Source organism: Pleurodeles waltl, chromosome 1_2 (genome assembly GCF_031143425.1).
Source record: "Pleurodeles waltl isolate 20211129_DDA chromosome 1_2, aPleWal1.hap1.20221129, whole genome shotgun sequence".
In the NCBI taxonomy this organism is placed as follows: Eukaryota; Metazoa; Chordata; class Amphibia; order Caudata; family Salamandridae; genus Pleurodeles; species Pleurodeles waltl.
The window spans coordinates 1,090,122,783-1,090,138,654 of record NC_090437.1 but is presented as its reverse complement, the minus strand read 5'-3'; the positions used below and the strand labels follow the sequence as shown (position 1 = coordinate 1,090,138,654).

Sequence of the window (15,872 nt, the reverse complement as noted above, 5' to 3'; positions counted from 1 at the left end):
GAACATTGCCAGTCTGGAGAGATAAACTGCAATAGGGTAACAAAAAATGTAGAAAACAGTCCTTCTCCTTCTATGCCTCGGAAATCTGGAACAGTATTTCTTTACCATCAGAATGGCTCAAGACTCGTGCAGTTTCTAAAGGAACTGAAAACCCATCACTACAACACATCATAGAAGAAAGTACTTTTACTTTTCAGACAGCCACATATCATAACCAATAGATCTCACCCTTTGGTCAGTGTTATGTTTCTACAAAGCTGTTAGTGATATATGTATGTGGTGGCATTTTATGTCATACATTAGTGTGTTCTTTGTGTGACTTTGTACCAATAAAGGAAAATAATTGGTCAAATTTATAAATTAAGAGCAAGCCAAGAGGCGCATGGCAACCTTATCTGATCACAGTAGTGAGTAAAGGGGTTACACTCCAGGTATCTACCTAGACTTAAACAGTTCTATGATATTGTGAGTATAGTCAGCAAACACATACTTGCCATCACTGCAGTCTACTGTTTTAATATTTGAGAAAACTAAAATAGAGAGCAAAATGCTGGAATTTAGGAGGGAGTAGGTTCTGGACAGTATAACACTATTCCCGGTATTTAAATTTTGGTAGAATAGCTTAATTGCTAGGATGTGACCTAAGATTTAATTTAGGTCATCAAGATGGGTGATTGATGGGATGAGGGACTGTGAACTGACCTAGATCATAAAAAGGACTTGTGTGGCTAATTTGTCATCCATGTAACTTTGACATTGGTGTCAATGGGTGTCTTGCTCTGAATACTACTGGATTTCTTGGAAGAAATTGTTCTTGTTTCAGCATCTTGGTTTGCCACAACCTGGGATGACTTGAGTGTCCTGTGTGTTTTTCAGCGAGCACCTCTTACTTTACTGGTCACTGACATGTATGTCAGAACTTCGCATCACTCCTCTTCACTATTGCCACTAGCTTTTTTTTTTTTTTTTTTTATTCAGTCTCCAGCTTTTGGAAATTACTTTCAGGGAGAGTGCATCTAAAACTTGTACTTCCCCATCTGTTCTCTCTCTCTCTGCCTGGAGGACACTTAATCTTTGTCTGCTTTTACAGATTGTTCAAGGTCACTTGTCCCAGCGAGTGTTAAAAATACCAGTCACATAAGTGGTTTAAGTGAGAGAGATGGGGTCTAGGAATGGAGAGTGTGAAGAGTGGGTGTTTAGGTTTCTTTGAAATGCTTAATACTTCATTCTTGCCAAGAGCCAATGTGCATAGTTCTGGCTACTGTAGTCTTCCATCTGGTACATGGTTTTCCAGTAGATCCATAGTGGGGCGTTATTCCTTTTCTACCAATCTTAGCTTTCTGTACATTGATCAGGACTATTTGCTGCAGTAAAGTTACTTTAGTTGGGAGAATTTGGCAGATGCGATTCTGTGAGGATTATTGGTCATTCTACAAACATCCTCTGTAGCCGTTGCTGGAAATGGCTCATGGAGCCAGAAATGTATTGAAGTGGGGCTCACCATCCCTCCACCCCACCAGGCCTGTCCATTTTTCATATAGGGAGCTTTTAATATTCCTCAGTGAAATATCTTGCAATGTCGGAGCAGCTTAGAATCTTCACCTGCTGATATCTTCAATTTAGCAATTTGAGATTAAATGTATCTGGCTCAGAGTGTAGTGCCCTAGGTGTACCATACTAACAGTAGTATTAGAGCAGGGAGGCTCCTGTTTGAATTGCTGATTGTTGCTGGTATGAGCTGGCAGTTCCAGCCTTTTATAGGACAGTCTTGACTAGTACCCATTGCAGTTCACACCTGTCACTGTGTAGTACATAGCTTATGTTAGTCCCTTATGGCAAGAATGGGAGAAGGAATGAGCTTGAATTTTCCAGAGTGAAGCCAAGGACCTATCATATTTGAAATGGAAAAAAGTCAAAGATGGAGGAAAGAAATTGGAGACCTAGAGAATGAAAGAGTTAAGTCCCTTGAAATATGCATGCTCTCTTCTTTGTGTGTATCTGCATAATGTAGCACATACTAATGCTGCCTAAAGACTTTGCTCATTCAGCAGTCTTTTGGGGAAGGTTCCTAGAATTTCCTCTTTAGCCCCTAACCTAAATGGACCTGGTCCTCTCCGGGGACCTATTTATAACATGCCTGTTGCCTATGGGCTGAAGGAGGCCTTATGGAAAGATGTACCTTTTTGTAGAACAGATCTTCTCCAAAGCGTTCTTAATGTAGACCTGCTAAGTTGTGAACATGGTCAGAAAGTTCTTATTACCGGTTTTCACTAAAAGCTGGAAGAAAAGCTCAGCCTAAACTGTGAACCAGGTTCACCTCAGTCAAAGATAATTATAAGCCACTCCACCGAAAAGATGCGAACTAATTTCTCAATAGGGAAAAGGGATTCTTTCTCAAATGGTCAATTTGAATTGTGTAATCAGTCCGTGCATCTATCCTTTTTTACCCGGAGAAGGATACAGCTACCTAAATCTGTCCCCTTAATTCAAACTTACATGGATCCTAAGACACAAAAGGATTTTGTAGTGCATGTTGAAATCTGCCAAGATGCTTACGCTGTTTCAGCTTCCTTTATAAGAATTTTGATGAATGTTATTTAAAGTTTTTATTAGTGTTATTCTAATTATTGTATGCAATTGCTATGCTCAAAACATAAGAGCCAGGTGGAAAAAAAAAAAAAGAAAGAAAAAAAAACTTAACTGTAGTTCAAGTCAGGCACATTACCAAATCACACTTCCCTTTGCTTGGGTACTGGGATGATTTCAAATGGCACAAAAGGCATGCTTGTCAGTGATGCCAAACCAAAACCTGCAATGATTTAGGACTTGAAATGCAGGACATGTGCTGGGGGAGGCCTTGCATAGTAAGGTACTGGCCTGGCTATAGTACATGGCTGGGCCAAGCCTGATTTGCCATAATACACAATTCTTGAGAAGAATTTATATTCTGAATGGAAAGCCGTAAATGGCTGTGGAAATGGAAGTCTTCCAGAGAAAATTCTTACTCCGAAATCTTCCACTTAAAGCCTTCTCCACCCAATTAAGCAGACAGTTGTAGGGTGTGAGAAATTGGGTTGTTGGTTGACGGGGTTGTGAGCCCTGGTCAAGCCACTGCCACAATCCCTAGCAGGGTGAACCACAAAAAGTCACTATCTTAACCTGTGCTTAACCCTGGGTAGCTCGGCACAAAAAAAGCAGTCAGGCTTATCTTAGATGCAATGTGTAAAGTATTTATGGAGTACACACCAATTTAGAAAACTAGAGTAAATTTTAATAAATTATTTGACACCAAAACATCATAAATCCAATCATTAGAACCCAGAGTTTTGAATTTAAAAGGTTTCTACTGCAAACTAGCACCTAAAAGATCAGAGCGACATCTAGTTGCGCAAGACAGGGGTCAAAGTTCAAATATATGCCGGCTGCAATGTAACGTGGTTTGGATACAAGAAGTGGATTGGCCTAGTAAGCGCTTGCCTTACAGACTTAGAAGCATTTCTAGACAAAAAAGTGTTCTGAGAAGGTTAAGTTTAGGGGAGCAAGGCTTCAGGAGGTGTTAGAAGAGGGAGTGTCATCATCTGATAGCCTTGGGTCGAAGCCACAGTAAAGATTTCGTTTTTTGGACTTAGTCTCTGAAATGGAAGTACAGAAATCGCCAGCTCAACAAGGCAGAGGGCTGTAGCCAAAGACAGTTTCACAAGGTCGGATAACCCTTTGGTGAAGGACCACTGAAAATAATTTGCTGCTGCGGAGAAGAACGTAGTGTGGGATGCCACAAAGTCAATCCAGCCGGCGATGCACCACGGTCAGATAGGTTGGCAGATTGTTCCCAGTCTCAGTTTTTAGCCTAAAATGTTCTGAGTCCTCAATTCTGGATTTAGGCTATCTGGTAATTTTCAGCACCACTTCCAAGGTTCCAAGACTGGTAGGGCACCACTTAGAGGGTAGGAACTCGCTGAGGCTGGTTTCAGGTGTCGGTCCAAGGTGAAGAGCCTTTTGTGTCTTGGAGGTTGAGATCAGGTGGCCAGCACATAGCCCTTTGAAATCACTCTGGTGGTCATGGGTTCAAGTTGGAAGTACAGTCCTTTTTCTCTGGGCAAAAGGGCAGAAAGTCAGCAATTCAGCAACACAAAAGCAGGTTGGCAGTCCATCCGAGTGGCAATCCTTGCAGCAGCACAGCAGTCCTTCTTCGTGGCAGAGTATTCACTGGTCCAGAAGTGTACTGAAGAGATGGTGTCTCAGGTGCTATGTTTATACGCTGGTGCTCGCCTTCTGGAAAGTGGGAGAAGCTTCTATACAGTGGCTTTGAAGTGCATGACATTTCCTGAATCCCTGCCCTGGCTGCAAGCTTGCTGCAGTGACAATGTGGAGGTGTTAAGTCCTTTGTTTGAGGGCAGAGCACTCCTTATTCAGTTGCAGATGGTGCTGTGCTCAGCTCTGCCCCCTCATGCTCCCAGCAGATAGCCCATCCAGGCACACCTAATCCCTCCATTGTGTGAGTGTCCGATAGGAATTCACAAAGTCTGACCTTTACACCCAGTCATTTGACCCAGGACATGCTGCAGGGACAAAAGGCTTAAAGTTAGGAAAATGCCAACTTTCTAAAAGTGACCTTTTTCAAATTGTAATAAACCTGACTTTACCATTGAATAGGCTTTCGCATTACAATACCAAAGACACCAAACATGACTGCTGTCTGCTTACCATTGGAAAATACAGCCTGTTAAATATAAGAAGGAATCCCTGCTGTTATCCTATGGGAGGGGTAGGCCTCACAGTAGTGAAAAACAAATTAAGGATTTTTTAAACTACTGGTGCATGTAAAACTATTATATGCCCCACCTTTCAGTTGCAAGGCACACTGTCCTATCGGCTAACTAGGGCCTACTCACAGGGGTGACCTATGGAGTTTATGGCTTGGCAAAGGGTTTTTATTGTCATGTTGACATAGCAGTTTAAAACTGCACCCTGGCTGCAGTGGGCTGGCCTGGGACATGTTTTAAGGTGCTACTTAAGTGGATGGCAAAATAAGTACTACAGGCCTACTGAGCATTTCATTTACAGACCCGGAGTATATGATTTACCACTCTACAAGAAACCTACAAGTAAATTAAATAAGCCAATTGAGTATTAGTAATTTTAACCATGTTTTAGGGAAGTGAGAGCAATCACTTTAGCACTGGTTAGAAGTGGTAAAGTGCACTTAGTCCGAAGGCCAACAAAAATAAGTTCAGCAAAATAGAGGAGGACAGACCAAGCTTGAGGGAAGACTGGTCTAACATAGTCATGAGGTCGAGTCCATTTAAAATGTAGATGTTGGCCAGGACTTTGTTGTGAATGTAATAACCTCCCCAGGTCTCCTGGCAACTTTTACTTCCGTTTCCAAGCATTTTAATATCTCCCTTCTTTAAAACTTCAAAATATGTATCATTTGACTTCTTTTGCTGCATTTTAGTCTGTCATGCTCAAAAAGATAATGGGAGTCGAAAGCACTACACAAATTGGAACTGTTTGCTGCAAATGAGTGTTGCAATCAACTGAATCCAAAATATAATAGTCGTGTGGAAAAACTGAATGACTGTATTAGAAACCAGTTGTCTTAGGACACTCATACCCCAACAAAGAGTCGCAAATAGTGTGGCAGACTCTTGTTTATGTTCCCAAGGTAGCAAATCTAATCTTATCCAGTCAGCACACGTGTACCAGGTGGCTTGTTTGATTGAAAAATGTGGTTTGCCTTTGTGGCAAATGGGCAATGAGTTCGTCAGGCAAACTTTCCTCTGTCTTTGTGTCTGTGTTCTATGAGGAAGGTTAATCTTTGTGAACTATTTCTGAACACTTTAAGTAGCTGTTTATGAAGACATGCAATTAATGTTTACTTTGCTACTCTTTGTTCAGCTCACCCCCAATGTTGTCATACTTGCTTAATAATCTGCCTATTTTACCTAGATTTTTCATTCATTTGGCCAACTCTCAAGTTCCAAAACCTGCACACTTTTATGCTAGCTAGAGAAGCATAAAAATGGGAATGACCTGTAGTTTGTGTCCTCCTTGATCCTTCATGACTTTTTTTTCAGCCCCTTCAGCTAGCAGCATTAGAAACAGAAAAGCAGGAGATGAACCAAACCAGATTTCAAATAGTTTTGCTGCAACTCTGAGCATAAAGTAGCTTTTCTGCTTCCAGAAAGGCAAGCCCAGCTAAATGGTTCCCTTTCCTTTCCTTTGACATCTTAGTTTGACCCTTTCAGGTGGCCAGATGTTCTCACAGCATCAGTTGGCCAGCTGGGGAGAGCGGACTATTAAATGTGCTTTATGAGGGGGTTGGGCACGGGGCCACAGGACTGGGACGGACTCAACTTGTATCTTGATTGTGACTTTACCAGCCATATTTAAAAGTGAGTTGGGCTGAAAAGAAAAGGGATGCTGCTCTTTTCAGCTTATAATCTGGCCCTTATTCTGCACATTCCTTATCTAGACACTTTTGAAGGTGTGCCATCCAAGCAACTCCAACAGACAGTTGCTGACGTTTATAGACACTAAAGCATCAGCCACTTTGCACCCAGTCTCATCTCAAACTAGGCTGTAGGCTTTCATGCATTGCCCAAGAAATTGTTGGAGTGGATGGGGACAGCAGACAAAGTAACGCCTCCAAAACCTCCCAGTCACCTATCATCTGCTGTCACTACTGTTTGTCCTTTTGACCCCCTCAGGTGGTGCCAAACTCTGCCATGGCCTTTCAGTCCACTAGTTCCCTAGACTTATTGTTCCAGGCAATATCCCGCTTGTTTTGCCATAATGCCTACCACTTGAAGTATCAAAGGTTCTGCAGCCTACTTGCACGAAACAGTCACTCTGCTACACACTATGACCAAGAATCCAAAAGTCAAAGAATAAGGAAGCAGATGAATGATGTAAGTAAGGCAGTGCCCAGCAGCCAACCCCACATTGATTTTCCCCCACCCCCGTACAGATTAGTGCGTGTGAGCTAGTATTATTAATTTCCATTAACTGTTTCTTAATTATACTAAAAATACTTCAGTGTATTTATAGTCTGTACTAATCTGATGAAAGTACGTTTTTGTTTTGAAAAAGGAGTCTAGTCATGTGTAGTATTCTGGTAGCAAAACAAAATAGTGATATCTCAGAGCAATAAAACATTTATCGCTTATTCTATTTTTTTTTAAAAAAGGTCTTTTACTGCATTTTTTTCATTGGCACTCTGACTTTCGAAAGGCCTGTGACTATTATAAGAGTATGACTGACCATGTAATACAGTCTCCATTATGAATTGCTGGTTTTGCTTGTTTGGTTTACTTAGTATGGGTCTCCTGGGCTTTAAGTGCAATATTTTATTCCAGTTTACTCCATGTAAAAAAAAGCGTTCAAACCCTTGGGAAAATAAGCTCCTCTTGGCCAGAAAGCATTTAACTGTCATTAAAATCTGTTTTGCTTTCAGATCCATTTCACTGGGAATGGCTTCCACAAGCTAAAGTTCCATTCACACAAGAAACAAGGGATTTGATTCTGCCACGCATTTCGGATATGAACTTTGTCCAGGATCTTTGCGAGGATCTGTATGAACTCTTTAAAGTAAGATTTTGTCCGTTTGAGTAATCTTAGCCGTTGAAATAAAGTTCTGTGTCTATATATGTGTGATATATATTCAAAATGATGTATTTTAAAGTCATTTAAAAATCCAATGTTAACAGTCTACAATTAAAATGCAGTTATGGTTATTAATTAAATCTGAAAACCCACTCCAGTATTCATAGATTTACATGCTTGAATCCTTCTCCGTCGTTGAGATGGGAGTCTCCAGTATCTTAGAAAAGCAATGTTGTAATAGACATATACATTGTAGGTCTTAGGCCTTTAGTATCGTCGCAGTCTTCTTTTTTTATTTTTTATATATTTTTTTTATTTAAAGAAAGGACCAAACTTTAGAGTTAGCCAGTCAGGTCACGCCACCCTTTAGAACCTTCCTGACAGAAGCTGCTTTCTCGCAGATATTCCACTGCACATCATGCTAAGGAGTCTCCTCTGAGCTTTGCTCAGTTTTCTTCCAGTTACAGCTGCTTTAAAAGCATTGCTTTCTCATTTTCTCTTGTCTTCTTCATAGAAAGCCATTCTCTTCAGCTTGGTGCTTCAATCTTACGCTCATTATGTCCGATAACAAAAAAGGGGCTTTTTAGACCTTGTGGCACTGGAAAGAAGAGGCTGCATATATATGATCCTCACAAGGACTATACATACTGTCTTTACCTTGAGCACAAAACAAGAGTATGTAAGGTATGTTGCAAGTTTTCTACAAAGACTTTAAAAGACAGTGAGGGACAACTTTTTCTTTGGCTACAGCGGCTCAAATCCAGAGAACTCTTTCTCTGTTGAAGAAAGTGATACCTCCTCCACTTCATCATCTAAAACGCACGTAAAGTGAGCTAGAGAGGTTCCTGTCAATCCTACCTCTCGAATCTCCCAAAAAGTCTTCTGAGGGCTCTACAAAACACCAAATCACCTCAAAGATTTGCCATTTTGCCACAAAAAAACACTAAAATCTCAGATTTCACTTCAAAATCCAGACAGAAATCGACTTCAGAACCCCCAACACCACCACCTCAGGTGAAACATGTCTTCAAAAAACCAGCTTCTCAATGCCGATGGACGGATCGTCGATATCTCCATCAGTGAGAACATCAACGCTGTCCACAGTCTTTTCTATTACATCTACTGTCACCACTATAACAGTGTCGATGGCAGTGTCCTTCACGTCGACGAAATCGTCTCAGTTGCCATTGATGATGGACATTGCATCATCGTCTACAACAAACCACCCGTCAACGGTTCACTCATCGACAAACCGTCAACGACCGGTCACCAACCGTCTACAGTTGATTTAATGACTGACTCCACTAAGTCTATGGCGATTAAAACACCCGCGACGAGGTAAACACCAACCACACTATTCTTCTCAACATCGACAACCCAAATAAGGCAAAATTCGTTCAAATGGACACAAACACCATCTGTAACACCACCAAGCAAGATCTTGACACTCCTGCCATCCCACCTTCTGAATGATGATGATGAGACTGATGAAGCTGGCCTTTACGGAGCGGCTAAGAGCCCATCTGAACTTCATGTCAAGTGTCAAGATAACCCATAAGAAGATGAATATTATGTATTTCTTGCAAGACTGTCGACAACCTCAGCAGTACCAACAAGACATTATATGCCTTCCGTCAGCTCTATCGATTCTGCAATCTATGCTAGCAGATTATTGGACAAGTTTCCCTCCAGGAACTACTCCTGCTCAGCAAGCTCTAGCCTTTAAAGGTACTATTCCCCCTTAACCACTTCGTCCTCAGCCACTGCGTTTGCATACAACTCCGCTTTTGCACCTCTCTCCACTGGTGGTGTCACTACATGATCCAACATCTTCTGAAGAGGAGAGAGGAAGGTGAACTTTAAACTTATAAAGATGAATGGGACGATTACATTTTGCCTACACCATCATCTCCAACACCACCTCCAGCTGAGTCACCTCCAGAAGACATAGGAGGTTTTGACAACCTCTTAAAGCAGCCACACGTTTCGACCTGCATATGCCTGCAACACAACAGGACTGTTTCCTTTCTGACTTCAAAGAGCCCTATCGGAAAACAGTCAGGGCCATACCCCTTATTGATTATGTGTGGAGCCAGGGTGTAAAAATCATGCACAATCCTGCCACAGTACCTGCCGTGTTGACCAAACGTGATTTAAAAAAAATATATATATAATAATACAATGCCCTGGCGGATGCTCCTGTCTGCCTCACAGGTCACCCTAAACATGATTTAATCATCTCGCAGGCAGCACAGCTGTTCGCAAAACCCCTCTACACCTCTGACCACACCACCTGATAAAGATGGCAGACGTCTTGATTACATCAGCAAAGACGTTTTGGCAAAGCATGCCCTTACTGTTAGGGCTGCAAATTCCTTAGCACTCCTCAGCCGATATGACAGACTATGATCCAATATGTCCCAGTATTTAGATGAGGCTCCCGAAAATATCAAAGTGGAAGCAAGAAGGTGTTAATGGAAGGCCAACGTTCTTTCTCGGAGATTACAGACTGTGCCTTAGACATTGCTTCTACCGGATTCAGATAACTGGCTGGAGCTGCAGTTCTATGCTGTTGAGGATGGGTTAAGGCTACCAATTTCAGACCAGAAGTTGACACACAAATATTGGACTTGCCATATGACAGAGAGGCTTTGTTTGGGTAGCATGTTGATGAAGGTCTCCAAACTATCAAGTTGGACATGGGCACTACTAGGTTGCTAGGCACGTTGCAGTACAGAAAAGGGCCTTTTTGTGGCACTAGAGGAAGAGGTCCACCCTCCTTTTGTGGAGGATATCACCAGTATCGCTATCCAGCATACACTGCCAGTACTCAACAGATCCGGTCCCAGTGCCATTAGAGACAACCACCATTGGCTGCTTCCAATTAACCTTCTCCCAGAGAAAAGCCCAGAAGACAGGGCAAAGACACCTCCCGCAAGCAGTGACTTCAACCAAGAGCTGGCTACCGCTCTTTCTCTCCCATCCAAGGTACCTAGGAGAATTACCAACCACCTGCGTCGGTTCAGGTATTTAACCACAGACCAGTGGGTCCTCGACATAGTTCAATTCAGACACTAATTAGAATTTGTATGAAGACCTTCCTTCTCTCCTCCCCCACCCCCCAAAAAAAACACCACCTCAACCAGAAGTACAAAAACACCTCAGCTTGCGGAAATTATAAGTAGAAAACATGTTGCAAAAAGGAGCAATGGAAAGAGTTCCCTGCTCCCACAAGGGAAACGGTTTTGATTCCTGGTTCTTCTTAATCTGCAAGAAGTGACAACAGTGGATACCAATTCTCAACTTTGATAGAACTCTACAAATGTCTCAAACAATGGTTTTGCATGGTCACACTCCAAGACATATTGCAGCTCCTTAACAGGTGAGATTACATGTCCTCCCTAGACCTCCAAGACTCATTTTCTTATATCCATCCGAGGGACAGAAAATTCCTAAGAATTACGGTAGCCAGCAAATATTTTCCATTCCGAGTTTTACCCTTTGGTCTCAAGTCTGCTCCCGGCACCTTCACCAAATGCCTAGCACGAGTCGCAGCATATCTCAGACAACATAGGCATCAAGTCTTTCACTATCTTGACAACTGGTTGGTGAAAGCTCCCACCAAACCGTCTACAAAGGTGACCTCCACAGCTACTTTACGCCTGTTCGAACTAGGGCTCACTCAACCTGGGCAAATCGGTGCTACAACCATCATGGAGAAAAACCTTCCTGGAAGCCATACTAGTTAAAACTCTTATAGCCTACCCCACACTTGAGACAGAGAAAAAGAACAACCCCAGCAAGATGACTGCAAAAAAGAAAGTCCCTTTCAGTTTGCTTTTACAAATCTCTTCTTGGTATGATATCCTCTTGTATCCATCTCATACCTTACTGTCACCTACATATGCGCCTTCTTCAGGAAGCACTTGATATCCAATGGAAGTTGGTGACAGGATCGTTCAAGGATATCATTCAAGTAACTCCGCTCATTCAAATTCCTCGATTGGTGGACAAGCCCGGCAAACTTCTCAGTGGGCTTCCGTTTTTACCTGGAACCTCCCCGCTAGTCATTACAACGGATGCATCCCTGAACAGATAGAGAGCTTACCTCCAGGTCAATGGCAGGTGCCCTCATTCACATCGGAGCTTTCACCTCAATCTTCTCGGGTTAAGGGCAGTACACCTCGCACTACAAGCCTTCCTTCCCAAGATTTAGCAAACTTAGGTGCTTGTCGGAAAAGACAACACAACAGCAATGCACTACATAAACAAGCAGGGAGGCACTCTGTCTTGCGTACTGTCTCAGGAGGCTCCGTTGATCTGGAACTGAGAGATCCGCCACATAGTGCACTTTAAGGCAGAATGTGCCAGGACACCAGAAACCCATAGCAGGCACCCTAAGCAGGCTGAGACCAACTTGTCACGAGTGGGAATTGGACCAGGGAACACTGGACCTCATCTTTCTCCAGTTGGGCAAACCGAGTCTGGATCTCTGAGACTCCCCAGAATGCCAAATACCAGTTCTTCGCAAGTTGGTGTCCCCATCCGGGGGTGGGGGGATGCCTTTTTTGATTGTATGGTCTGCATATTTGCTTACGCCTTTCCTCCAATTCCTCTCCTCTCCTTTCAAGAGTGCTCAACAAGATGAAAGCTGAGCCCTGTCAGATCATACTGATAGACCCCGTTTGGCAGTGTCAGCACTGGTACACAGAGCTTCTCCTACTTTCAGTACACTCTCCCATTAGAATCGAGCCGATCCCATCGTTACTGGCTATGAGCCAGGGACAAGTTCGGCATCCGGTTCTCATTCCTCTATTTATCTCCCTGGCTCCTGAGTTCCAAGAATTTGGTCATCTGAACATTCCTAAAGATTGCAAGGACATGTTTGTCAAGGCACGGGCTGACAGTACTAATAAAACCTACATCTTAAAATGGAAGAGATTCAATCTATGGTGTTGAACAGCTAAAGTGCATCCCATCTCCTTGTCTCCAGAAGAGATTTTACCTTGCCTCTTACATCTGGCACAATCCGGTTTGGGGCATGCTTTTATTAAGGTGCATCTTGCTGCCATTTCTCGTTTTCGGAGATCATCCAATAAACCATCTTTGTGGTCTGTCGGGCTCATTAAGCAATTTCTCAAGGGATTGTGTAGGACTTCCCACCCCCCCATCAGTTCGAGCTCCTCCTCCGATGTGGCAGCTCAACACAGTATTGGTGCAACTGATGAAAGCTCAGTGCGAACCAATTCATAGAGCAGATATGAAGTAAATTTCATAGAAGGTGGCTCTTCTCGCACTCATGTCTGCACAGAGCCAGCAAGATTTAGGCTTTTAGCATCCAAGAACTGTTCCTTTAGTTCAGTTCAGAGAAGACAGTCATTTTATGTAGTAACCTGAAGTTCATTCTAAAGTCCCTTCGGATTTTCATCTTTATGAGCCTGTAATTCTCAAATCATTCTTTCCAAACCCTCGAACATCAGCCGAGCGAGCCCTTCACTCACTGGATCGTAAGAGGTGCATGAAGTTCTACTTGGACAGAACCAAGACTTTTCTAAAAACTAATCAGCTGTTTGTGGCCTACAGTGCACCAAGGAAAGCTTGTCCTCTAACAAAGCAGAGCCTCTCTAGATGGATTTCCAGCCATATTATATTCTGCCATCAAAAGGCAGGTTGGCCTTTGAACTCTACAGTGCATGTGCATTCCACAAGAGCCATGTCCACTTCAATGGCATGGTTTGAAGGGGTGTAGTTACCAGATATCTGCCGGGCAGAAACATGGAAGCATGCACACACCTTCACTCAGCACTACTGTTTGGATACAGAAGTCCTGAGAGAGGCAGCAGTGAGACAGGAGGGATTAAGACACCTCTTTTAATAAAGGTGAGCCATTTCAATCTTCCCACCTTCCTGTTTTAAGCACATTTTTCTCTATAGCTTCTGAGTCTGCCTGTATTTTATTTTTATATATATATATATATATATATATATATATATATATATATATATATATATATATATATAATTTTTTATTTTTTTTATTTTTTTACCCTCATTATGTTATTTCTCTTTTTTTTTTTTTTTAAATGTGCTTGTTTCTGCTTGCTTTTCTGATTCAAGCAGGTGAATCTATGAAAGTTCCCATACTGGAGTAAGAAAATAAGTTACTTACCTGTTTCTCCAGTATTGGAATCTTTCATAGATTCACATACAACCAGCCCGCCTCCCTGGAGAAGCTCAGCTTTATTTCCCTCAGTGTTATACCATATGTACGCACGAGTGCTTAGAAAATGTGAGGGGAAAGCAGCTTCTCTCAGAAGGGTTCTTAAGGGTGGTGTGACCTGATTGGTTGACTCTAAAGTTTGAACCTGTTTAAAAAAAAATAAAAATAAAGACTGATATGATGCTATACAAAAGGCCTAAGGCGGACAGCGTATGTCTATTAAGTCATTGCTTTTCTAAGATGCTAGGGACTCCCATCTCGACGACTGGGAAAGAATCAAGCATGTGAATCTATGAATGTTTCCAATATTAGAGAACTAAAGTTACAAGTAAGTAACGTATTTTTTTCAGTTGGTGCCACAATCCATAACTCCTGCATTGGCTAAGTAACCTTAACTCTTCTTTGGCTGTGCGCAGCTAAGGTGGATGCAAAGCTTGGCCTTGCCTTTGGCCAGGCTCTGTGTTGTGTTTTTTTTTTTTTTTTTTTTTTTTTTTTTTAATTGCAGGATTTAGTTCAGAGATTCCATTACAACGTTTCAAGACCAGGGACAACAAATGCATGGTATGCGTCAGCTACAGGTCTCAGGATCTCTGCAGGCCTCGATAGGAACTGCAGACCTAGCCTCAATGTCCACAAACTCCATGGCAATATCGCTGGGTTTCTTTTTTATTTTACATGTTATTCAGGGGGCTAGTGGGTGAATCCCTTTGGCCCAGGACATTTCTGGTCTGTAGCATTTTGTTGCCCAAGACATGGGGAACTAGTCTCTGCATCTTGTAATGGTTGCCGCAACATTTTTCTTTTAACTGCGGCCAGCCGATCCAGTTGTTCGGGTTCATGTATACAAAAAGGCAGACAAACAGGGGAGGTTAATCTGGGAGGGAAGCTCCCTCTTACAAGCAGATTTGTATATTTTTTTTAATTATGGGGTTGCTCAGTCCTCGAATGCAGCTCTGTGAACCTCTGCAGGTTAACAGTCCAGATAGCTTTATTTTTTAACCACTTCTTGTCACTTTTTAAAAAAAAAATGTATATTACACTAAACCAAGCAAAAGCACTTCCTTGTGTAAAGTTTTGTTTTCATGCTAGGTGTGGCATAATTTTATTCAGCTGCTTTTTTTTGTGTAACTAAACAAGTTTTCTTACGAAAAGTAGAATGAAAAATGTCCCTTTTTTTATTTTAATTTTATTTCTTTTAAAGACATCTCCATTTTTTTATTTCATCAGCTTGATCAGTCTTCCTGAAACTTGCTGTGCTGATCCCAAAGCGTGTTTTTTTTTAAAAAAAATATATTTTTTTTTTTATTGGAATGTTTCGTACAGATCCATCAAACATTAATTATTTTTTTTAAAGTTGAAACTATGATTTAGCCATACACTTGTGTAATCGAACAGGCAGGCCCTGCACACATTATTCCTTTAGCTGTGCACAGCAGTGGTTAGGTGCAAGGTCTGACCTATGGCCGTGCCCTATGCCTAACTCTCCTAGAGCACACAGCCTTCATCCCAGAGGAAAGACCGCCCCATCGAAGAGTACAGCTAGTCTTTCTTGAAAAGCCTGGTGGCTCCCAGGATATTCTGTACCAGAGTTCCATAGGGGAGCACATGACTGAAATGCTTGCAATGGACACTAGCAAAAATTATCAACCTGTTCCATGCATGAAGTATCTATTTCACTTCCCACAGCTGAAGTGCATGTAAAGGTGGGTACATGCAGTAGGTCGGAGGGTCCCTTTTCCACTTCCAAAGAGGCTGTTGAAATATCTGGCATGCCTAATTCAGGTGTCCAGTTGGTGCTTGGGATCTTAACCTTTTAATGTACTTATGCTGGAGATTTCTGAGCGGGAAAGTTGAGTCGTTCGCCTCTGGTTATCATCGAGCTGTGAGGGAAAACAAGACTGGATGCGCTGGACCTGCTCTGCCTTTACCGCCACCGGGGGTGAGTCCCGGCAATGTTTGGGGGCGGAGCTAAGCCCCTACAAAGAATCAATCGCGCTCCCACCTTGCGGGACGCGCTGGACCTGCCCTGCCTTTTCTACCACCGGGG

General features: G+C 42.3%; 1 protein-coding gene across 2 annotated transcripts in view; it reads left to right on the top strand.

The window, feature by feature from the left end:
* PI4K2B (phosphatidylinositol 4-kinase type 2 beta) overlaps nt 1–15,872 on the top strand; it is a 183,727-nt gene that overhangs the window by 146,254 nt on the left and 21,601 nt on the right. For both annotated transcript variants that reach the window (XM_069202160.1, XM_069202161.1), the window contains exon 8: nt 7,457–7,590. In XM_069202160.1, coding sequence (XP_069058261.1) covers nt 7,457–7,590 — 134 coding nt within the window. The remainder of the gene's footprint in view (nt 1–7,456; nt 7,591–15,872) is intronic.